This window comes from Acomys minous, assembly GCF_964271855.1.
Source record: "Acomys minous genome assembly, chromosome: 17".
Taxonomy (NCBI): Eukaryota; Metazoa; Chordata; class Mammalia; order Rodentia; family Muridae; genus Acomys; species Acomys minous.
Window position 1 is genome coordinate 7,295,692 of NC_140500.1, and position 23,851 is coordinate 7,319,542.

The 23,851-nt window shown below is 42.8% G+C and overlaps 2 protein-coding genes across 12 annotated transcripts in view; both read left to right on the plus strand.

Annotated features, from left to right (window-relative positions):
* ABCC9 (ATP binding cassette subfamily C member 9) overlaps positions 1-23,851 on the plus strand; it is a 132,153-nt gene that overhangs the window by 34,389 nt on the left and 73,913 nt on the right. For all 11 annotated transcript variants that reach the window (XM_084765330.1, XM_084765333.1, XM_084765332.1 and 8 more), the window contains 10 exons: positions 389-510; positions 6,555-6,721; positions 8,387-8,629; positions 11,353-11,547; positions 13,549-13,701; positions 14,381-14,536; positions 16,165-16,299; positions 19,479-19,641; positions 21,488-21,528; positions 22,485-22,627. In XM_084765330.1, the coding sequence (XP_084621456.1) occupies positions 389-510; positions 6,555-6,721; positions 8,387-8,629; positions 11,353-11,547; positions 13,549-13,701; positions 14,381-14,536; positions 16,165-16,299; positions 19,479-19,641; positions 21,488-21,528; positions 22,485-22,627 (1,518 nt within the window). The remainder of the gene's footprint in view (positions 1-388; positions 511-6,554; positions 6,722-8,386; positions 8,630-11,352; positions 11,548-13,548; positions 13,702-14,380; positions 14,537-16,164; positions 16,300-19,478; positions 19,642-21,487; positions 21,529-22,484; positions 22,628-23,851) is intronic.
* Positions 1-23,851, plus strand: part of LDHB (lactate dehydrogenase B) — a 209,711-nt gene that overhangs the window by 3,274 nt on the left and 182,586 nt on the right. The gene's annotated exons all lie outside the window — the stretch shown is intronic.

A 23,851-nucleotide genomic window follows, 5' to 3' on the forward strand; every position in this document is an offset into this window, starting at 1 on the left:
CTCCAATTATTCACTCCTTCAGTTCATCATTTAGCTTTGATCATCCAATCATTTCAGCCAGCTCTGCCTTGATGCATAATTTATATGTTTACACACACACACACACACACACACACAATGGTGGGTATATGCTTGTTTTGTTTTATGCACTTGAAGATACTGTTTCACTGTGTTTGCTCCATGCTTTATGTTATGATAAGTGTGTCCAGCACAATTATGTCACACAGGTACGATGTGCTTGCTCACGAGTTCTCTAAGCAGCTACTATTGCAGTCTGGTGTCTAAACCCAGTTGAGTAAGTTCTCAGGAGAAGATTGCAAGCGCAACGCAGAGCTCTTTGGAGGCCTTTGCTTCAGACACCAACACTGTTTTGCTCTCTCCCGTCTAGGCGGCGGGCGTCCAGACACCTGCACCTTTTCATGCCGGCCGTGATGGGATTCGTTGCCACTACAACGTCCATCGTGTACTACCATAACATTGAAACGTCAAACTTCCCTAAATTACTTTTAGGTAAATATTCTCATAGGTTCTCTGGCCATACTCCCCAAAAGAACCATTTGGTTTTAATTCCACATAATAAATAAATATACACTGAAAAGGTTGAGAGTGGGAAGCATGGGAAAAAAATTTAATTCTTAGTAGCCTCCCAGTCAATGTGGGGTCGGAGATACATTAAGGTGCTCTAAGCTGTGGAGGAATGTGCTGGCCTTGGGGACAGCAGAGCTCTGGCACACGGTGGCCCTGTGAACATGTCATCTTACGTAGCTCAGGTCTCCCTTTGCCTTGGAGTTTTGAGACCACGTCCAAAGGCCCCTTGCACCCTCTGCTGAAGCCGTAGGCTGCCGCTGCTGTCGAGCTGCTGTCGAGCCCTCTGAAGTCTTGCAGCAGAGTGAGCATTGCAGTGTGCTGAAGGGTATGCAGTCTGGAGGGACGGCTTCTCCACGCTCGGCCCCTCCCACCTGCACCGGGGCTAAGGCTGGCTAGTTAGCCTTTTGGCTCCTTTGACCACTAGAAACTAGACGTTAAACACTCTTGGCTTTATTGATGTCTTATGCTGACATGACGGAACTCTTCCCAGTGGGGCTGTGTTCAGAACTTTGGCTCACGGTTCTACTTCATGTGTACATTGCCATGAAGACACAGCTGAGGAGAAGCCATGGATCGTGGGCCCCGGGTAAACTTCAGGTTCCTGTGACCTTGCTAATGTTATAACCACAATCATGTGCTAGTAGGAATGAAAGCTTAGACTTGCTCAAGGCCCATGGATGTCATGTGATCGATGTTGACTGATGCTGTTGACTGATGACCAGAAATTATAAGAAGAAATTAAAACAGGGTAGTGTTTTATTGTCACGAGGCTGTTGATGCTCAGGATGGGTGCACGAAACAACTGATTACTTAATTCTGTGTTGTCTTACACACGGCCGTGGGAAAGGCAATCTAATCAACATAAAGACCATGTTAAACCCTGGATTAGCGCAAAGGCTTCCTAGTAAAAAGGGTGGCCAGTCATAATTATAGGAAAAATGAATGTGTTAGAGAGAATGAAATTTCTAATTGGTGACAAAGAAGAAAAAGCTTAAAGTGTATAATTAGGTTACAGGATGAAAATGGGAAGAAAATTTAAGATTTAGCAATAAAGTTAATGACACAAAGTAAGAATTGGAGCACAGTTGCTATGTAGGTACAAGGCAGGGCATTACTTTATTTCTAAGATGAAAGACTGACAGAATTGAAAGATAGGGTTACTTCCTCATTGCTTTAAGAGAAAGACTTGATCCCAGAAAAAAATAAAATCATGATCTTGTGATTGTGTGCCAATTACAAATTTATGATGAAAACTTCCAAACTTGTAGAAAATTGAAAGAATTATACAAACACTCATTTACCCATTACCTAAATTCTTCAACTTAGGTTTTATTATGTTTGTTTTAGCACAAATATTTCTTTTTCTATTCTTCATCCATATATATGTATATGGATATATGTGGGTTAAGAATAGAAATATATAAAGAAGAAATAAAACAGAATAGAGTTTCATTGCCAAGAGGATGTTGGTATTCAAGGTGAGTGTTTATGGATGTCCTTTCTCTCTCTCTCTCTCTCTCTCTCTCTCTCTCTCTCTCTCTCTCTCTCTCTCTCTCTAAGTCAAGAGGTCTTGAGTTGTTGTATGTGTGCAGGTCATCCCACCACAGCATGGCCATCAGCCGTGTACTTATTCTCTGTTCCTCTCAGACTTCCCTTCCATCTGCACAGAGAAAGCATCGATCCTAGTTTCCCGCACTGTGTGGAGGCTGACTTGTCCTCCAGGTTCACTCGGATTGAGTCAAATAGTGTAAACTCTTAAGTCAGACTGCTCTCTCTCAGCACGATTCTGCGGGGCTTGTTGATAGTGCTCTTTGGTCAGCGTTTTGTTCTTGGAAGCAGTTGTTGGATAATATTCTTCTGTAAAAACATACCATCTTTTCCCTGTGTTGTTGTTGCATACATAGACTGTGTCTAGAGTTGGCCTATCATGAAAGCAAAAGGCTGTTGTGACACATTTTGTGACTACCTGAGTTCATTATTGTTTCAGGGTAAAATCCTCAGAGAGAAATTGTTGGGTCAGAGGACAGGCAGAGAAATATGTTTATATCAGAAAGAAACTAACAGATGTCGCCTCAAAGTAGCTGAGCCATGTTATATTGTCACTAACAGTCTGTGACACCTTCAGCTCCACATGGACACAGCCGTGGGGAGCTTGGTCCACCTAATGAAGCTCTGCTGGTGAGTGCCCACCAAAAACTTGCCGTGGCTTGAGTGTGCACCTTCCTGTTGGCTCCTGGTGCAGAGTGTCATTTGATGAGATTATTGCCTGGTATCTTTGTAAGGTCCCCAGTTGGTGTCCTTGTTATCTTTTAAAAGCGGCTATGGATGTTTTTTGTTCTACTTTCAGCAAGTTGTGCTTTATCTTTGAGCTATAGAGGTATTCTGCAAGATTCAAGTTTGGAGCATTCAAACTCGTTTCTTTAACTGGGTCTCTTGTTACACATCAATTTTTAACTTTGATGTGGTATAATTTATCTAACAATTTTATATTATTATTGCTGTCTGTGTCTTAAGAAACCTTTACTGTCTTGTGCTTTATATGATGCACTAATAGTTTCAATTTTTGTTTAAGGAACCACGCATGATTCATTAAAATCAACTGTGTATAAGATGCTATCAGAGTGCAAGGTCCTTTTTATTTCGGACACACAGCTACGGGTTCAAGCAACTCCCTTGGATCTAAGTTTTGGGTAGGACATCATATGGAGTTGCCCCTGGTTAGCCTCCTCACAGGTGTGGAGACAGAGCTGCCTCCATTCCCAGCGCAGCTTGTTTAATTCTCCCCGTTCGCTACACTGGCTAGAGAGCCACCAGTCCGCTGTGGTCCTTTCAGAGCCTCACCTTCCTCACGGCCTCGGGCGCGCTCAGTACATCAGATGTTCGTTTTGAGTCCTATCCTTTCCCACACTCACTGCACTGTTTCCCTTCTTTAGATGTTGTTCTCTGTCCCCCCCCCTCTTTCTTTCTTCTTATTTCTAAGGGAGAAACGTTGCTTTGGGACCTTCCCAAAAATGAAACATTGAAAACTATAATCTTTTTTCTAAATTTAGTTTTCTTACTTTTTACCTAAAGTAGTAGAACTTTTGTTATAATTCATTTGGAATATTTTCTAGTGTGTATAAGGACTCTTCTTTCCCATGGGTTATTGGACAATGCTTGGCTTAATTTCTAAGCACTTGGGGACATCTAGGTGGCCAATTGAGCAGAGGATCCCAGAGGTGACTGTGCCCTCTCTGCGCTCATTGTCCCTAGTCTGTCATATTCTCCTGAGGTCAAGGAGGGTCCAACAAAGAACGGCAAGGACAGAAGTTCAAAGTCAGTTGGTCTGCTTCTGACCTTGCAGACCTTGTCACCACTCGGCTTGCTGAGTGGTGAGAGAATCCAGGCGACCTGTGGAAACCGTGAGACGACACATGTGGGGGCCCGTTTTAAGACGCCAAGTCGCTGCCACCCACTGAGCAGCAATGCAGAGGTGACAGATGTTGTTCTTTACTTTTTTAAAATGTGACACTTTTGTTTTAAAATTTAATTTTATTGCTTTTATTTTATGTGTGTGGGTATTTTGCTGGCACATGGTGTGTACCATGTGTGTACCTGACAGGATACTAGACCTTCTGGAGCTGGAACTGTAGATGCTGGTGAGCTACTATGTGGGTTCTAGAAATTGAACCTGAGTCCTCTGGAAGAGCAGCCAGTGTTCTAACCACTGAACCACCTCTCCAGCCTCATTCTTGACTTTCTCCCTTTGTGTTTGAGGTAGGGTCTCAACATGTAGTCCTGCTTGACCTCAAATTTCTGCTACTCTTTTCTGAATCTCCCAAGGTCTGGGATTACAGTTGTGTACCACCAAACCTAGCTTTACTTAAAAAAAAAAGCTTAATTACATTGTAATCTGAATACAGTCATACTCTATTATTTCTGCTGTTTGTTTCCTTCCTTTTTCATGTGCATGTCTGCATGGTATACATGTGTGAATGCATGGTCATATACGTGTGGGCACAAGTGTGTACAGGTGCAGATATAAATGTGCACATATGTGTGGTCACCTCAGGTGGAAGTTAGGAGTCATCCTCTTTGCTCTTCTGGCTTCTTTCCTGAGATACAGTCTTTCATGTGAACCAGGAGTTCACCCATACAGCCACTTTGAGTAGCCAGATTGTTCCAGGGGTCCCCCGTCTCTGCCTTCTGGGTCTTGGGATTACAGAAGGCTCACCAAGACCTCTCAACACTCACATGGTTCTGGGAATCTGAACCTCAGTCCTCACGCTGGCTGCTTGTGCAATAATTGCCTTGACTGCTGAGTCATATCTCATTCCTGGTTTTTTCTTTATTGTGCATTGTTTCCTAAATACCAGCTCCATGGTCAGCTAATGTGAATGTGTAATCTGAAGGTGATGAGTGGCTTTAATAATGCCAAATATCGAATACTTTCACAAACATCAAATAGTGTGAGATGCTTGATAGCGTCTAGCTCTTCAGGTTTTCATTGGGCCATCCATAATTCAATTGTTGAAAAAAAGAGACCCTTTGTTATTATTAGAACCATTTCCTTCCAGCTAATGTTCCATCATGAGGTCTACTTGGCTTGAAGTTAGCGTGCTGCTCCAGGACCTTACTTCTCCAGCTTTTGTGCTACGTCTTCTCCATCACTTATTTTCAGCCTGTGTTTTTAGGGCAGATCTCTTTAGGCATTTTGTCTGTTAATTTCCCCCTGAATCTGACCTTGTTTGTTGACCTATATGTTGAGTTCTGTTGCTGATGCTTATCTCTGCTTCAGTGAGGAAGAGAGGGAACCTTCACCCACCTGGGCTCTAATGTTGCCCACATTGGTTGTATGGTGTGTTCTGTTCCACGCTCTTACCCTGTATTCATCTGTGATGACCCAAGCACGGGGTGGACTGCAATCTTGTCCACGGAGGGGTAGGGATCTCTTTGCTTCTAACTCACATTCCTGGTACCGCGCCGGCTGTGGTGGGGAGGAACAAAGAGTCGCCCCTCCTTACGTGACCAGTCGAGGACTAGGCCACCCGGTAGGGTCATCGGTCTTCTCTGTGTCCTGCAGAGGGCTGTGCTATTTAAACCTACTCATTTGAGAAGAGCCCCTTCTAGAAGGTTAACTGTACAGCAAAAGCCCAGCTACACAGCTGTGTAGATCCTGCGATGACTCCGTGCGAACAGTGATCCACATACACTGAGAACTAAAATGAACCAACTTAACAAACACATCACACAGATGCCTGCTTGTTAACTCTTCACATAATGGAGGCACCTCAGAGTCCCACAGAATCATATCAATTCCGAAGGTGAGGAGTCACACTTAGGTCTCTTTTGCTTCCCACCAGTCGCACATAACCAGAGCGGAAACCTTCAATATTTCTAACATACTTTCATACCTCCATGGGACAGAAGAACTAATATGATCAAACTGTGGACATGCTCCAAAACAATTTATAGATTCAGTGAAACCCCACCCCACCCCGCATCAAATCTCTAATGTCATCGTCTTCAGATCCGCCTAAGAGACATCAACTAACGGAGTAAGTGTTAAGGAGAAAAAAACAAGGCAAAGGGAAATCACATGACTTCCCAAAAGATGCCACAAAGCTCTAGTAATCAAAACAGTGTGGCATTGGTATCAGAAGAGACAGATCACTGAAAGAGGATGTCAAGAAGTAACACCGTTCTCTTAGAGGCAAACAACTCTGCACAAAGGCACAGAAACGTACACTGAAAGGAAGGCGGTCTCTTCAGCAACGGGAGCTGAGGGAAGCTGGATGTCCACATGCAGGAGACTGAAGCTTGACCCATATTTCTCATCCTATATCACACTTTCAACTTAAAACCCATGACACACACTTAAGCATATATGCTGTTTCTTACTTAAGAAGTTTCTTGCAAATAAGATACTTAAATATGTTTGTGTTAAAATGTTAGTGATGGTTCGTATTCCCTCTCATTTCCTGCAGCTTTGTTCCTGTACTGGGTAATGGCTTTCATTACAAAGACCATAAAGTTGGTCAAATACTGGCAGATGGGGTGGGGAGTGTCGGATCTGCGCTTCTGCATCACAGGAGTGATGGTCATCCTGAATGGGCTGCTGATGGCTGTGGAAATCAATGTCATCCGTGTCAGAGTGAGTACCGATCGCATTTGTGTAATGACCACTTCTTAAGACCTCAGCATTAGCGATTATAGCCAGTTAGGAATAAGTAGCATGTAATAAGAGGGATGGAAAAGGATATGTGGTCTCTGTGTGTAAACATAGAATTAAAATAGCCATTGAGGTGGGGCTGGAGTGATGGCTCAGCATTTAAGAGCACTGGCTGTTCTTCCAGGGGTCCTGAGTTCATATTCCCAGCAACCACATGGTGGCTTACAACCACCTATACTATGATCTGATGCCCTCCTCTGGTATATAGGTGTATATGCAGATAAAGCACTCATATACATAAAAAAATCTTTTTAAAAAAACAGCCATTGTATTGCAGGGCATTTGTCTTAGTTGCTTTTCTACTGCTCTGATAAAACACTGTGACCAAGGCAAGTTAAAGAAAAAAAAAGTTTGTTAGGGTTAACAGCAATTTCAGAGGGTTAGAGTCCATGACCATCATGGTGGGAGCATGGGAGCAGGCAGGCAGGTATGGCTCTGGAACAGCAATTGAGAGCTCACATCTTGATATACAAGCATGAGATGGTTAGAGATGCAGATAGAGGTAGAGGCAGAGGTAGAGGTGGAGATAGAGATAAGGATAGGGATAGATTGAGACTGAGATAGATAAATAGATAGATAGATAGATGGATAGATAGATAGACAGACAGACAGACAGACAGATGATAGACAGACAGACAGGCAGATTTGGAATGGCACCAGTCTTTTGAAATCTCAAAGCGCACTCTCAGTGACACACTACCTCCAACAAGGCCACATCTCCTAATCCTTCCCAAGCAGTCCTGTCATCTGGGGACCAAGAACTCAACGCTATGAGCCTGTGTGTGTGTGTGTGTGTGTGTGTGTGTGTGTGTGTGTGTGTGTGTGTTTCTCACTCAAATCACCACACCACTATGTATGTCTCAGAGTCTGTGTGAACTTAAACTGTTTATGCTCTCCCAAGTAGTGATTGATTTCTTCCTCCATGGATTTCTTCATCCGTGATTAGCTAAAGGCATATCTGGGTTTATCAAGATACGAATCTTGAAGTTGGCCATTGTAGAGAAGAGAATTTTATCTACTCTGCTCATTTCTCTGGTGAAGCTTCTATAGTGTTAACTTTGAGTACATGTTCAAAATACTGTAGTTAGGACTATAATTAAGTCTGGAAGCCTACACTGTCAATTCTTTTGTACTTTCTGTTCTATGCATCTGTTACACTGTACGAGACACTACTGGCGGGTTTTTCAATATTCATTTTTTATCAAATAACTTAGGAGTAGAAAGGTATACACTACAATCAAAGTGGACAATGGACAGGAAATGTCATTCAAACCACGTGACTCAACTATGGTGCTAAAATCTCAATGATATCACAATCTTTATTAATTTAACCCTGCCATAGGATAAAGACAAATACATTTTCAGCATTGTCCCCAAGCAGTTTCAGTGTGGAATTCTGGCAGCCAGCTGGTTAATCTAAGAAAAACATTGCAGAGGGTATTTCAGAATGCAGTGGAAAGAACCATAAATTAAAACATGAGTTTTGGCTGCCTTAAGTGAAAATGCAGAAAGAGTTGTGGTTTTATTTTTAATCTGTGGAGAGAGAAGTAGGCTAATGGCCACACTGTGGAATTCTCCCTACTGCAGAGATACGTCTTCTTCATGAATCCTCAGAAGGTGAAACCTCCGGAAGACCTTCAGGACCTGGGTGTGAGGTTCCTCCAGCCATTCGTGAACTTACTTTCCAAAGCTACCTACTGGTGGATGAACACGCTTATCATATCTGCTCACAGGAAGCCTATTGACCTGAAGGCGATTGGAAAGTTGCCGATAGCGATGCGGGCTGTGACAAATTACGTTTGCCTGAAGGATGCCTATGAAGAGCAAAAGGTAACAGCATCTGTCTTCCACATCTGTTGCCACAGAGAACAGACTTTTTAAATATGAAAAGTGCAAAGCTCAACTAATATCTGTGTCCAAGGGAAAGTAGCTTTTCTCTGCCTTTCTCACGCAGTGGTTAGGCTTCATGTTAACTACAGCACCGAGTAAAGGAGGAAGGTCTAATAAAGTAAAGCGATGCTGTGATTACTGTCCCTAATCACATAAGGAATGACAGTGAAGGCATGGCATGCTCTTTCTTTCTGGGATATGTGCTCAAGCACACATTCAAAATAAGCTCAGGCGCCAGAGAAATGGCTCAGTGGTTAAAAGTACCTGCTGCTCTTCCAGAGGTCCTGGGTTTGAGTCTAAGCGCCCACAGGGTGGCTCACGACCATCTGTCAACTCCATTCCCAGGAGATTCAATGCCTTCTTCTGACTTAGTAGGGCACTGCACACACATGGTGCACATACATACAGAAGGCAGAACACTCATGCACACAAAACATAATAAGTTGAGTGGCCCCATCTAACTAACCTGTTATTAAAGAATATTAGCAGCTAGCAAAATTTAATCCTAATCAAGTAGCTTGTGAATGACTTTTCTAAGATGGTAAAAATAGCATATGTTCATTAATAACCACTTTTAAGAAATCAGATTAATTATCAGCAAACATTGGGTTCTATACTTCAAGCTTGGAACCTATAGAAATGAAAGGAGTGTCAACTCCTATTTCATATATTATTATAGATATCTTCAAAAGCTGGCTGTTTCTAGCACTGTTTTGCATGTTTAATAATTGCTTTAAAAAGTTAAAGTGAATTTTTGGATATGTCATTTTAAAAACACCTTTTCCTTTTCCTTTTTTTTAAAAACAAGTTCATATGTGTATGTGATGTTCTCAACCCAATTTACCCCTCACTCCAATCTTTGGAAACTTGAGATTTGCCCTGTTACCATTCCCAGATGGCCCTGGATGTGGTTTTGTCACAGCCATCTTTAAAATGTTGGTGTTCACAGTGATGGAGTTGAGCCATGCATGCTGAGTCAGTCAAAGAGTGCTTTGGCAGATGCCAGTGGAAGTCATCTAGTGCTTATGGGAAATGTCGAAAATGCCCTTGTGGATCAGACTCTTGTGTTTTAAAATTGCTATGGCAGGAAAAGGTTGCTACCAATGGGCCTGAGTCATTTTTCTGGTTTTCATTGAGGAAATTATTCCATCAAAATCTTTAAACTTCTCTGCCAAAGTAAAGATTTCAAATATGTAAAATATAGAGTAAACTTACCTCAGGTTTCCTGTGTGCTTTCAACAAACAGTTGGAACTTGCCATGCTCATGCCATGTGAGTAAACCTGAGAAAATGAAGATGTAATTGACTTTAGTGGGCAACTGAATATAAAGATGAACTCTGTCCCACTGTGTGTGTGTCTATATGTCTGTGTGTGTGTAGGTGCATGTGTTTGCATGCTCGTGGACAACAGATGCTAGCCACAGGTTGCCCTAGGAGACAGCCACCTTTTTTTGAGGCAGGGTCTCTCAGCAGGGAAGGCCCACTGAGAACTCCCTGTGAGGGAGGCTGGCTGGCTAGCGAGCCCCAGAGATGCCTTCCTATTATTAAGAATCTGAGTCACCATGGTTGGCTTTTTTCATTTTTGTTTTTGAGGGTTGAACTCATGTCTTCATGCTTGCAGTTCACCAACTAAGTCATCCCTCCCGCCTTTTACTCCATTAAGTTGGCTTCTTTGCCACCATAGATGTTCAGGTCTTAAAGCCTTTACAAGCAACGGCTGATCTGTGAGTCAGTGGTTACCTTATGTGTGTATCCGTTTTTTTCCTTTCTCAAACACAATTTTAGAAAATGAACTGACCACTCTCTGTGAATCTGAGAAAATGTGGAAGATAAGTCATGTTTGATAACTTATTTTGGCTTCTAGTAGTGTGATTGGGAACCTCTTATAAATATGAAATATTCAAACATATGAGCCTATGGGGCCATTTTGTTTAAATCACCGCAGTCTGTATGTGTGTGGACATATGCATGCCACGGCTCATATATGGAGATCAGAGGACAACTTGCAGGGGTGGGTTCCCTCTTTCTACCACATGGCCCCTGGGGACTGATCTCAGGTCACGAGGCTTGGTGACAAGCACCTTAACTCGCCGAGCCATCCTGCCTGTCCTATTCACGGTGCTTTTGAAAGGACACGTGTGATTGGAACCTCACAACACCATACCTTGTTCCTCATCGTCTTGTTTTTCATGTAATTTTTCTTTGGTTATATTCATGAGGAATACACGCTTCCCAAGATGAGGAGAACTAGGTATAAATTTATCCTTAAGAATCCCGCATGGTGGTGCACGCCTTTAATCCCAGCACTCAGGAGGCAGAGGCAGGTGGATCCCTGTGAGTTCGAGGCCAGCCTGGTCTACAAAGCGAGTCCAGGAAAGCCAAGGCTACACAGAGAAACCCTGTCTCGGAAAAAAAAAAAGAATCCCGTGTCCTCCCTTCACAACGGATAAAAACAGAGATGTAGGGCTAGCTTATACACTACATTGTATCTGTTTTATTGTGATGGGTACAGTAGCTACCATTTGCAGAGTTTTCCATGTTGCATTGATGTCTCCACAGTTGTGTTTGCGTCTCTAACATACCTTTGGGGCTTCAGAGAGCACATCACAGCTGCTGAGTCAGCTGGTGCTCCCAAGCTTTACTACAGCCTATTGTTTGTTTCAGAAAAAGGTCGCCGACCGTCCAAATCGGACCCCGTCCATATGGCTGGCCATGTACAGAGCCTTTGGGAGACCGATCCTGCTGAGCAGCACATTCCGGTACTTGGCTGACTTGCTGGGGTTCGCTGGTCCTCTCTGCATTTCGGGAATAGTCCAGCGTGTGAATGAAACCCAGAATGGGATGAGTAACATGACGGGAGTAAGTACATCACTTTTAACTTTATTACTTAGTTTGTGTTTGTATTAGTTATTTTTGTATTGCTGCGAAGATGCCATGACCAAGGAAGCTTGCAGAAGAAAGGGTTTATTGGAGTATGACATTTCAGGGGGTGAGTCCATGACCTCATGGTGAGGATCGTAGCAGCAGACAGGCCGGCACTGGAGCAGTAGCTGAGAGCTTACATCTTGATCCATAAGCACGAGGCAGAGAGAGAGCTAACTTGGCATGGGATGGGCTCTTGAAACCTACAAGTGTGCTCTCTCTGAGCTCCTCCAACAACGAAGGACACACCTCCTAATCCTTTCTGAGCAGTTCCACCAACTGGGGCCAAACAGATGAGGCTACGGGCAACATTCTCATTCACGTTTCTGCAGTGTGTACATTTGTGGACACAAGAATGCCAAGGCGAACACGTGCAGAGCTGAGGACAGCCTGTGGCAGGAGAGTAGGTCCTCAGGCTTGGTGGCAAGCCCTTACTCTCTGAAGCATCTTGCATGCCCTGGTCACAATACTGGAAGGTTACCTTGTACTTGTCACTTTTTGTTAATGCAGTAGTATGGGTAATTAAAATCGGGATTATCAACAGAGAAATTTAATGTTTTAAAAGTAAAACCAATAATTTTTATATAGAAGAAATTACACACACACACACACACACACATACACACACACACACACACACACACACACGAGAGAGAGAGAGAGAGACAGACAGACAGACAGACAGACAGAGAATTTATCTGTTTAACAAAATCGTTCCTAAGATTTGGAGTTTATAAATGTTTCATAAGCACATTTTGTGTGCGAGGAAGTTTGTGCAATAATTAATTATTGATTTTTTTCATATTTTATTTATTTATGTTATATTTTACTTAATTTTTATATTCATCTTTAAATAGGATGAGCAGGTAGTAAGTCACTGCTTAAAAGGCCTGTGTCAATAATATGGGCAATGTGGTTTTTAATATTCCGTGTTTCTCTTTTCTGTTTTAGTGTGTGTGTGTGTGTGTGTGTGTGTTGTTGTATGTGAACGTGTGTGTGTCACTGGATGTGTTCCTCAATCACTCCTCTGCCATAATATTTTTGAGACAAACGTTTTACTGAGTTTGGAGTGAAATTTGGCTGAACTGGAGGGCTAGTGAGCCCCAGGGACTTTCTGTCTCCATTCTCCTGTCTGCAAAGGGCTTTCCACCCAAACACGAGGAGCCAAGTTTGCACCTTCAGCACCATGTGAAAGAGTCAGGCCAGCAGCCTGCACCTGAGCTAGGTTAGAGTGGCCACTCTGAGGCCACAAAAAGCAGAGGTCTTACACTTCACCATCAACTACACTTTTATTCACTTATCTACCACAAAAGAAGAAGCAGAGAAGAAGAAAAAGGAGGAGGAAGCTATCACAAAGTAAAAACTTTTTTCTTTTATATACACCTTCACAACACTAAATTTCAGCAGAAAAATGAAAACCATTTTAATACTGCCATGTCCTTCACTGACTGTCACCACTTGCTAGTGCTGTGCACAAAGCCAAACCAATGTTTCCCATCCCTATGGACTCAGACATTTTCCTACTAAGACAATTTTTCACAAGTCATATTTTCTCCCTGGATGTGACACAGGGTGAAACAAATAAATTTAAAAATTGTTTCCCTAATATGAATTAAGATACATGGAAACTGGAAAAAAGTATATCAGTCGGTAAAATTCTTGACTGACTAGCAGGAAAACCAGGGTGATTTATGACTGTCCTCGGCACTGGGGAAGTGAAGACAGGAAGGGCCCTGAGGCTTACCCACTAGCCAGTCCAGCTGACTGGTGAGCTCCTGGCCACTGTGAGACCCCCAACTCAAGGAAGATAGATGTCTGCGTTTTAAGAACATTGAGTTTTAAATTGAAAATCACATATCCCTTAATAAACATAAACTATACATCCGCTAGATAGAAAGACTGGTTTTAATTTACTTCATCTTTCCCCTTTGGGATAAGAATTCGGAGAAACTCTCGTCGAAGGAATTTCTGGAAAACGCCTATGTGCTGGCTGTCCTGCTCTTCCTGGCCCTCGTCCTTCAGAGGACGTTTTTGCAGGCTTCCTACTATGTGACCATAGAGACTGGCATCAACCTCCGTGGGGCCCTGCTGGTACGTAGAACATGGGAAACCTTGCATCTTGTAAATGCCACACAGCGTGTACTAGTTGGAACACTATCCACTCAGAGACCCCCCACTCTCTGTGTTCACTTTAATATTATAACAATATGTTTCTAGGATCTGCTTTTTAAAAAATTATCATATAAAATAACAGAATTTTTGTGAAAGTTTCATCCGTACATTTCATTATACTTCTCCCTCTCTCTCTCTCTCTCTCTCTCTCTCTCTCTCTCTCCCCCCCCCTTCCTCCCTGTAAATAGTCCTCCCTCCAGTTTTTGGGTCACATATATTCAATCACCTTTCTACCCCCACCTTTGGACACCCCTCTTATCATAGTCCCTTTCTTTTCTTTTCCTTTTGTCATTTTTGTTTGTAGCTTCTATATAATGAGAGAAAGATGGGGACTTTCAAAACAACACATTAAGAAAGATCCTTTAAAAATCTCGCATCTACAGTTCCTATGACTGTTTATTTTTGGGCATGATGCTTAAAGTTGAGTGTAAGTTTTGATTGTCACTCTAGCAAACTCAAGTTCATATTTAAGGTCATGGTTAGTTTAAGAAAGTAGAGAAACTTGTAAATTTTCAAAAAAAAAATAATTACCCTTTCAATGGAAGTAAATAGTGTTTGCAAGTGTGTGGCTGGCATTCATCTTCCCCTTTCCTTCCAGGCCATGATATACAATAAAATCCTTCGGCTATCCACGTCTAACCTATCCATGGGCGAGATGACCCTGGGACAGATCAACAACTTGGTTGCCATAGAAACCAATCAGCTCATGTGGTTCCTGTTCCTGTGTCCCAATCTGTGGGCCATGCCTGTTCAGGTAGATCAATATACACGAGATGCTCATTAGCAGGGGAATAAAACAAGCAGAGCTCTGGACACGGTGCTCAGGGAAGGGTATACTGCTTGAATATTTCAGTGTCCTTAGGCCTCCCTTTTTTTTTTAAGACAAGAAATATGAGATTAAGGAATGTTAGAAGGTTCAAAAGCAGGCTATGGGCTTCAAGCTCCAATGGCCATGGTGCCCCTTGGGTGAGCTGCAGTTGGACCCCTCCAAGTGTTACCTCTTTAACTGCACAGTGGGAACAGCACACATTTTTTTCTGGACATAGTTGTGGAAGTAGTCAAGTTTAAATAAGTCACTGGGTCCGAAGCATTTGGAGATGGGGTCTTGCATTTCATGGCACTTAGTAACCTACCAGTTGTTAGTATTCCTGTCCAAATCCACGGCCAGGCTTGGACTCTTTCACTCTGACCAACATCCACAGCATTTCTGATCTATAGTGGTCGCTTCAAGCCATCCATGGTGCCAACGGCTAGCAGAACATCAGGCGTTTTAAGGTGGTCAGACGTGACAGGCTGCAGTTCTGTTTAGCTGTATATTGCATGAAGTAGACCGTTAAGTGTGGTTTTTAAATGTGGTTTTCATCCCAAGGAGGTAAAAAAAAAAAGGCCAAAGAAACACTTTCAGTTATTTTTCTGGGTTGTCATGTTGGGTATTTTTCATTATCTCAATTTTTTTTATCTTTATAATGAAATTTACACTGTATACTAAATTTATTTAAAGTGCATAAACAATATGCAAGTTCTTGAAAGTATTACTTATAGTTTGTTTATAGTGGAAGTTCAAATTCATAAAATACAAGTGTTTGATTATAATGGACAGCAAGCCTGGGGCAAGCCTGGGCTAGTTCAGCCATCCTTGGCTAGGTAGCATGTTTGAAGCCTGTCACAGAAGCAAAAATTAAAAACTTGATAGAAAGAGAAAAATCAGATGATAAAGTAGCCTGGGAGTGTTTTATACTCAGGAGGTTCGTACTTGTTCAAGTTTGCTTGTTTGACTATTCGGTCTTACCTGGTCTTGAACTCACAGCCATCCTCCTGCTCAAGCCTTCAAAGTGTTGGGATTACAGGTGTGTATCACCACACCCAGGTTTCTTCACAGGTCTGGCTCGCCTATCTTTCTCACCTTACTTGGCTTTAGGAGTCAGCAATAGGGAGCTTTGGTCCCCAGCAGCCCTTCCAGGCTCACATGCAACGCTGACAATGCATCTATTTCCGCAACTTTGAAAAGTTAGTGCAATTCCAAGAGAACCTAGGACCTTAATTTATGGTGCTTGGCAGCCCTTTCAACCTTTTAAAGTCTTATTTATTTATTTATTTTAAGTTTAAAGCTGCATCTTAAGACCAGAAACACTCTGAGGCTGCTCTGCAACCTCATGAGATAGCCTGGTCTGACACCAATTGTACACATCGACATACTAAAAATAAATTCATAGCGCTTGCCTGTCCCAAAGAAATCATAGCAAAACCCAGCTGTCAGAGCTGAGTTGACCCCCAAGTAAACTGAGCGTGGTAATTATGAGACAGCTCATCCTCACTAAGAGCATCTTCCCACACGGCTGGCGGCAGCGGCCTGCTCACCCTCCTGTCCTTGTGTCCCCCTAGATCATAATGGGGGTGATCCTGCTGTATAATTTACTTGGGTCCAGTGCGCTGGTGGGCGCTGCCGTCATTGTACTCCTCGCACCGATCCAGTATTTCATCGCCACGAAGCTGGCGGAGGCTCAGAAGAGCACTCTGGTAAGTCCCATCCCGGAAGCTTCACTAGGGAACTGAGCAGCAGCACTGCTTGCTGATGTTCATACTTTCATAAAATAAGAAGTCAGTCCATCTCCATCTACATAAGCCCAAAGTCATTGTATTTCATCCGGTTTCACTTCATCCCCGCTCTCTCCACCCCCCAAAGGTGGGGTCTCAAAACCTGTAACCCTTAAGCCTGGGCTGGCCTGAAATTGGCTTTGTAGACCAGGCTGGCCTGAACTGACAGAGCTCTGCCTGCCTCTGCCTCCTGAGTTCTGGGATCAAAGTGGTACCTTCCTGGCTTTATTTATATTCTTGGGCAATGAATGTGTACTTTTATTACTGAAAAAATATTTTTAAATTGGTGCCTATTCATTCTACATAGTAAATTTCATCCAAGTATTTAGCGTATGTTGAATATATTCTCTCTTTATCGCTCATATCCCCTTCTTTCTCTCCCATTAAACCCATTTGTTTCACATTTAATTTCATGGCATATACACATAGATGGATTTATGTATCTATATAAAATATAGGACTCACAGGTGAGAGAAGGCATGATATTTTTATTTTGAATCTGATCTAATTTACTTAATATGATAATCTCCAATTGTCCTGTAAAAAACATAATTTTGCTCTTCACACTGGAATGAAATCCACTGTGTGTATGCACACACTTTCCTCATTCACTCTCCTGTTGGGGGAACGTCTTGCTTGGTTCCAAAACTCAGCTACTGTGACTTTTGCTGTATTGATATTGATGTGCAGGTGTCTCTGTGATGTGTTCACGTGGCTCCCTTTGGGTAAGTACTCAGGGGTGGTGGAGCTAGGTCATGTGGTAGATATAGCTTTAGTCTTTCTGAAGGATTTCCATACTTATTTCAAAATGGTTGCATAAGAAAAACTCTATAGGCAGAACGGAAACTAGAGGCGTGTCTGTCTTCGTCGCCCACTGTGAGACTCACAGGTGGTAAAGCTTGGATCTTCTCCCCTTTTGTTTTGTTTTGAGACAGGTTTTACTATGTATCTCTAGTTACTCTGGAATTCACTATATAGACCAAGCTGGCCTCGAACTCACAGAGATCTGCCTGCCTCAACCTCTCTAATGCTGAGATTAGAGGTGTACACCGCCGCATCTGGCTGGGTCTTTTAAAAGAAAAAGAAACTTGTCAAAAATTACTCTTAAGCATTGGGTGTAAGTTATGACGAAGAAGAAATTAATCAAGGCAGGAGTCACGGGTCAAGTCTGACCCATCTGAAGTTAAATTTCCTCCAGTGGTGTGAACCTTTGCTTAAAGCCTATAGGTGACAGTGAAGTCCATTGAGTGTGCTCATGCTCACTGTGGCAAGCAAGGGACAGACAGTCCAAGCGTTAACCCTTCCTGGCTTCAATTTACTATGAAATCACTGTATTTGACCAAGCACTGGCTTCTTGCAAAGAGCCTTTTGCAAATAGTAAAATTGTTGACGTAGGTTTAGAAATGAAGCTTGGTTAAACGTGGGAGAGGCTGTGTGTAAGTCAGACATGTGTGGGGGTGCTCCCACCCACAGTATTTCTCCTGGAATTGGCATTTCTACTACGACAAGGAAGTTGCATGTTATGCAAGTGGCAAGCAGTGTTTTTTCCCCACGCGTTTGTCTGCTGCCAGGCGAGGTGGCTCCTTGTCTGTGTTTATCCTCACCGCGCTCTGAGCCATCTCCGTTTTTACCGTAGCATTCAAATGCAGAAAGACATGGAAGGCAGCAGAAATGGAGACGAGCACCCTCAAACATCTGTATTTCATTTGGTTGCTCATGAGTAATCTTTCAATGGGTATTCAAGGTCCCACAGAGATAAAAATGATTTTTAAAAAAACCACAGCTGGATGGCCACCTTGCCTTTTTGTGTCTGCCTTTCAGCTACTCTGCCCTCCGTTTTGATGGCAGCGGGGCCTCTTGCACCTTACTGGCTGTTGTAGCGTACTATTGAGGGGTGGAGGCAGCTAACCAGATGATTAAGTTGGGAACCCTAAGTCCACTACAAATTTCTCTGAAGTCACCCTGATTTTTAGCCTAAAACAAGAACGTACAAAGAAGAACGTAGAAACATGCTGAAGGTAGGCTGGGGCTCAGCTACTAGACGGATGAGGGAAAGTGTGACGTCATCCCACACTGGACGCTCACAGCCCCAAAGGAGAAGCAAAGCACAGCCCTTCGCTTCATACTTGTTCTTCTGTGGCGGTGTCAGGTGGAGACGGAAGTCAAAAGGGGCCGTCACCAACATCATACGTGAGCACTCATACTTGCCTCACGTGCAGCTGCTGCTCAAGGAAATAATGCGAAGCTGAAGAAATAGAGGCATGCGCGCTTCTAGATAGACCTCCTTCATCACATCTCTATTTTCAAAGCCAAGAAGAATTCTTGCTTTGGCAAGCGACATACTTTGGCAACACACCATACTAAAGCTGGGATGATTCAGAGACTATGTGTGTAGTCCCTGGGTGTGGATGACCCAAGATGAAGATGTATTCCATGTTCTGTGTGCATTTGTGTGCGCGCATGTGTGTCCATGTATGTGTATGTGTCCATGGGCATGTGTGAGTGGCATGTGTATATATATGTGAATGTTTATATGTGTATATGTATGTGCTTGTGCAGGTGTATGTGTGTAATGTATCTGTGTACATGTGTGTGCATATTTGTATACACATGAGTGTGTGTGTGTGTGTGTGTGTGTGTGTGTGTGTGTGTGTGTGTGTCGAAGTACTAGAAAGGGAATCATTTCAGGAGAGGAAGGTGTCTTAAAGGAGAGAGCATAGGGAGGGCAGCAGGACACAGGGTGTAAGAAGGCAGAAGGTGGGATCTCTTGGGAGAGGAACAGCATCCAGGAAGATGGGAGAGAGGACGTGGGGGAGGACAGTAAGGAGGGGGAACAAACATGAACACAGTATAACGGCACACACGTATGACGAGGCCAAGGTGGAACCCATTGCCTTGGACGCTGACCTGAAACATCAAAATGAATGAAGTTGAGATTGAGTTCCAGTGAGCTGAGCTACACCTGGGCATTTTCTCATGTGATTCACGGCAGAGCTAGTCAGAGCCGAGGCTTCCAGAAGGCCTGAGCCCCTCTGGGTCCTCCTTCCTCTTCAAGGCAATTGTCGACATCTTGTGTTACCGTTTCTTCCTTTGTCTAATAGGATTATTCCACCGAGAGGCTGAAGAAGACAAACGAGATACTGAAGGGCATCAAGCTCCTTAAGCTGTATGCCTGGGAGCACATTTTCTGTAAGAGCGTGGAAGAGACTAGAATGAAGGAGCTCTCCAGCCTCAAAACCTTTGCGCTCTACACATCACTCTCCAGTGAGTCATCATCATCGTCACTCTGAGTGACCAGTGTGCACAGGGTTAAGTTTGGCTTATGAGCAATGAAATGCACAGGTCCTCAGAGAAAACCCGTTATTGTCCATGCATATTTTACCCAGTCTCCACTAGCCCCGTGATGCTCTAAAGACAGAGACTAGCCTAGGGGGGAGGCTGGAGTCTGGAGACCTGAATCTGAAGCTTTGCCAGTTGATTTGGGCTGTGATACATTACATACTGACACCCTCTGCTACTTTTCATAGCATTTTAAAACTATATTTTGATGATGTGTGTGGGCATGCACATTCGTGGCAGGTGTATGGAGGGCAGAGGACAACTTTGTGGCGTTCTCACCTTTCACCTTTATGTGGGTACCAGGGGTTGAACCCAGCTTGCCAGCCTTGCACAGCTGATGCTCTGCCTGGTAATGAAAACAGCAGTGATGCCTGGCAGGGTAGCCACAGCTGAAATGTTCATCACTTACAACAAGAAGAGCAAGCTAGTTCTCAGTAAAACGGGAACCGTTTTTTTAAGCAGACTTGACTAGCTTGCTAATGCCCATTCTGTCTCTAAACTTTTTTAAAGCACTCACTCTTGGTTTTGTTGCCTGTTTTGGAGGGGACTGCTGATAGACTTTCCTGAAGATTATATTAAGGAGGAAAAAGATCTTCAAGTTAAAGACATCAAATTTTATTGGCACAGAACTATGCTCCTAGTATATTCTCAATCATTACGTACTCCAAGTACAAACTCAGTGTTTTCTAGAGTAATGGGCTTGTGTTAGTATAATTCACACATGCTTAGTCAAATGTCACATATCCATCTGGTTTTACTATGACTCAAACGCTATTATCTTTGGTGATGTGGTGGAGTATAGCCTCAGCTCTTGGGAACCTAAGGCACTGGGGGCTACATTGAGGTTGAAGCCAGTCTGGGCTACATAGTGAAACAATGTCTCTGAAACAAAAGCAAAAATAAAAAAGGGTCTGGAGAGATGGCTCTGCAGCTAAAAGCACTTGCTGCTTTTGCAGAGGACCTGGGTTCAGTTCCCAGCACCCACACCAGGTGGCTCACAATGATCTGTAACTGCAGCTCCAGATGATCTGGTGCCCTCTTCCGGTCTCTTCTGGCAGCTGCACACATATAATGCGCATGCATACATTCAGTCACACACACATACACATATGAATTAAAAATAAGCTAGTCTTTAAAACAAAACAAAACAACAACAACAACAACAACAACAAAAACCAAAAAACAAAAGAAAAGTCATACTATGCTAAACCCTCTAGGATTTTAGCCTAAAATTCTGGGTTGTCACTGTGTTGGCTTTGTATTTGTGGTTTAAGTAAGGGTGAAGATATAAAATTATTTATTAACTGAAAGGTCTAAAAATGAAAGCTAATTAACTCTGTTGCATTCGGAATATGAAATAATGTCAACTTCTTCATTTTTCATCTGCATAATAACCAAGGTTTCATAAGTTAAATTAGTTCAGTAGAACAAAGAAAGCATAATCTGTAAATGCTCTTAAAATGCACAATTTAATATTCTACTAATTTGCATCATCAAAAGATTGTTTTATTTGAGTTCTGCTTCTTGGAACATTTAGTTGAAAAATTATAATTCTATAATGAGGAAAAGTACTTCCTGGCTAAAGTGTGTATGTGGGAGCTCGTATGACCACAGGTGAGGAGAGAGCACCAGGGGAGTCCAGACAGAAGCCGCCTATGCGCCCTGCCATTCTTGTCTTCATGGAGAGTTAAAGTAGTTGCGGATGATTACTTGAAACGGGGGAAATGGTTTCACAGCTCAGTGGAATGACGCGTTTCCTTTCTCCCCGCAGTCTTCATGAACGCAGCAATTCCCATCGCGGCTGTTCTCGCAGTAAGATGCTCTTTCTTGCTTTTAGAAACAGAAGCAGATGAGTGTTCACGAATGCCTTCTGACAGAGAGTGTGTGGGTGGCCATGGCTGCTATTTCCCACGCCACTTCCTTCTCTGTGGTTGCTAATCCAATGGCTCTAGTCCAGGATTACTCAGCTCTGACGCCATGGCTACTTCGGTTTGGACAATTCTTTGCTGTAACGGGATATCCTTAGTTTTAGTATAAATAGTGGTGTCCCTGGAGTCTACCCTACTTGATATCATTACCTCTTCTTGCTATGAAAATAAAAACCATCCCCAGATGTGGACACATGTTCCTCTGGGATTAAAACTAACAGGAGTTGGGAAGTATCCTTCTTAATCATGGTGACCTGGTTCTCATACATTCTTATAACAAAATAGTTCATATTAGCAACCAGGAAGTGTTAAGTGACTCTATTTCTCACTAACATGCCAAACACAGCCATGTAGTTTTTGCAAATGTGAATAGGCCTTCATTGGTCTACAGTGCTGGCGGTTAATACAGATGCACAGTAGAGACTTTTAAATGCTAGACCACCCTCTTTGCTTAGCATAGTGAGTCTGGGTTGCTTGGAACATATCTGGCTGGGCATAGGGGACTCTGAGTTCTCTGTCCAGTTTATTTCTCCCTACAAGTAACTTGAGAGAAGTCACTTTCCTATTCTATAAATAAGCTGTCTTGGCTGTCTCTCATGTTTACTGCTAGGATCATGCGCAAACCATTATGCCTTTGCGGATGGCTAGTATTTAGTATTTGTTGAATTTGTAGTAAAGTGATTCCCTTTACATGGTTTCAATGGACATGCCAGCATGGTAGGGTATGCTAAGTTAACCAAGTTTAATGTCAGCACATGTGTCACTTTCTCTAGTACTTTCTAAATAAACCGTTTTTTTTTTTGTTTTTTTGTTTTTTGGTTTTTTTTTTGGTATGTGTAGACATTTGTGACACATGCATATGCCAGTGGAAACAACCTGAAACCTGCTGAAGCCTTTGCCTCGCTGTCTCTCTTCCACATCCTTGTCACGCCACTCTTCCTGCTGTCCACAGTGGTCAGATTTGCAGTCAAAGCCATTATCAGGTATGCACGGAGCCATCCTGCCTTCTCTGCTTATCAATGCATATTGAATTGTAGGTACCTCTGCCGGTAAATTTGCAAAAGCACAAAAGCAACCGTCAAAAGGATGTCCAAACGTCTACCACTGTTAGAAACTGAGTGGCCATATGAGGTGTTCTATTTTGTATAAAATTGTCATATATTTGGGCTCTTTATTTTTCTTTTTCTTTTATGTTTTTATTCTTTAAAACAATTTTAAATTTAAATATATTTTGATCCTCGAAAAGTCCTTCCAGATCTTTCCCCCGCCACCCACCCAATTTTAGGTTCTTTCTCAAAAAAACAAACAAAAATCCAATACAACAGAGCGCCCCCCCACCCCCGTTCCAAGCTAAGAAAAAATAAATCATCCCTCCCCAAAAGCACCAAACTTTAACCAAATAAAAATCACACACACACAAAAAAACCCATTTTATATGCTGGGCAACTACACCTGAACAGGAGGCCTGTCCTGCAGCGGTTGATGTACACAGTGTCACTCTATTGGAAAGAACAGATTTCCCTCTCTAGCAGTTATAAGTGGCAGTTCAGTTGCTAACTTTACATTGTGGCTAGTTTTTATTCATTCATTCATCCATCCATTCATTCATTCATTCATTTAAAAAAAAAAATAACAAGAACTATCACATTGAATTTGGACAAGACAAACCAAGAGAAGGAAAAAAGCCCAAGAGACGGCAACAAAAACCCATTTGTTGGCACTCAGCAATTCCATAAAAACACTAAGCTGGAAGCCACAGTCCATACACAGTGGGCCTGGGGCAGATCTGTGCAGACCCTGTGCGTGTTGCCTCAGTCTCTCTGAGTTCAACGAGCCTTTCCTGTGTTGAGTTAGAGGGTCTTGTTTTCTTGGTGCCCTCTGACCCCTTTGGCTCTTACACTCTTTCTGCTTCCTTTTCCTTGGGGTTCCTTGAGCTCCGATGGGAGGAATCTGATGGAGACATTCCATTTGGGGCTGTGGTTCAAAGTCCCTCCCTCATTCTCTGCATAATATCTGACTGTGGGTTGGGTTGTTATATGTGTTCCCACCTGCTGCAGGAGGAGGCACTGGCCATTCCACAGTCAATTCTTTAGGGGAAAACGTCTAATTTATTGAATAGTTGGCTTTTTACTGGACATTTAGAATGCTTTTATTCCATGTCTCACACACACACACACACACACACACACACACACACACACACACAC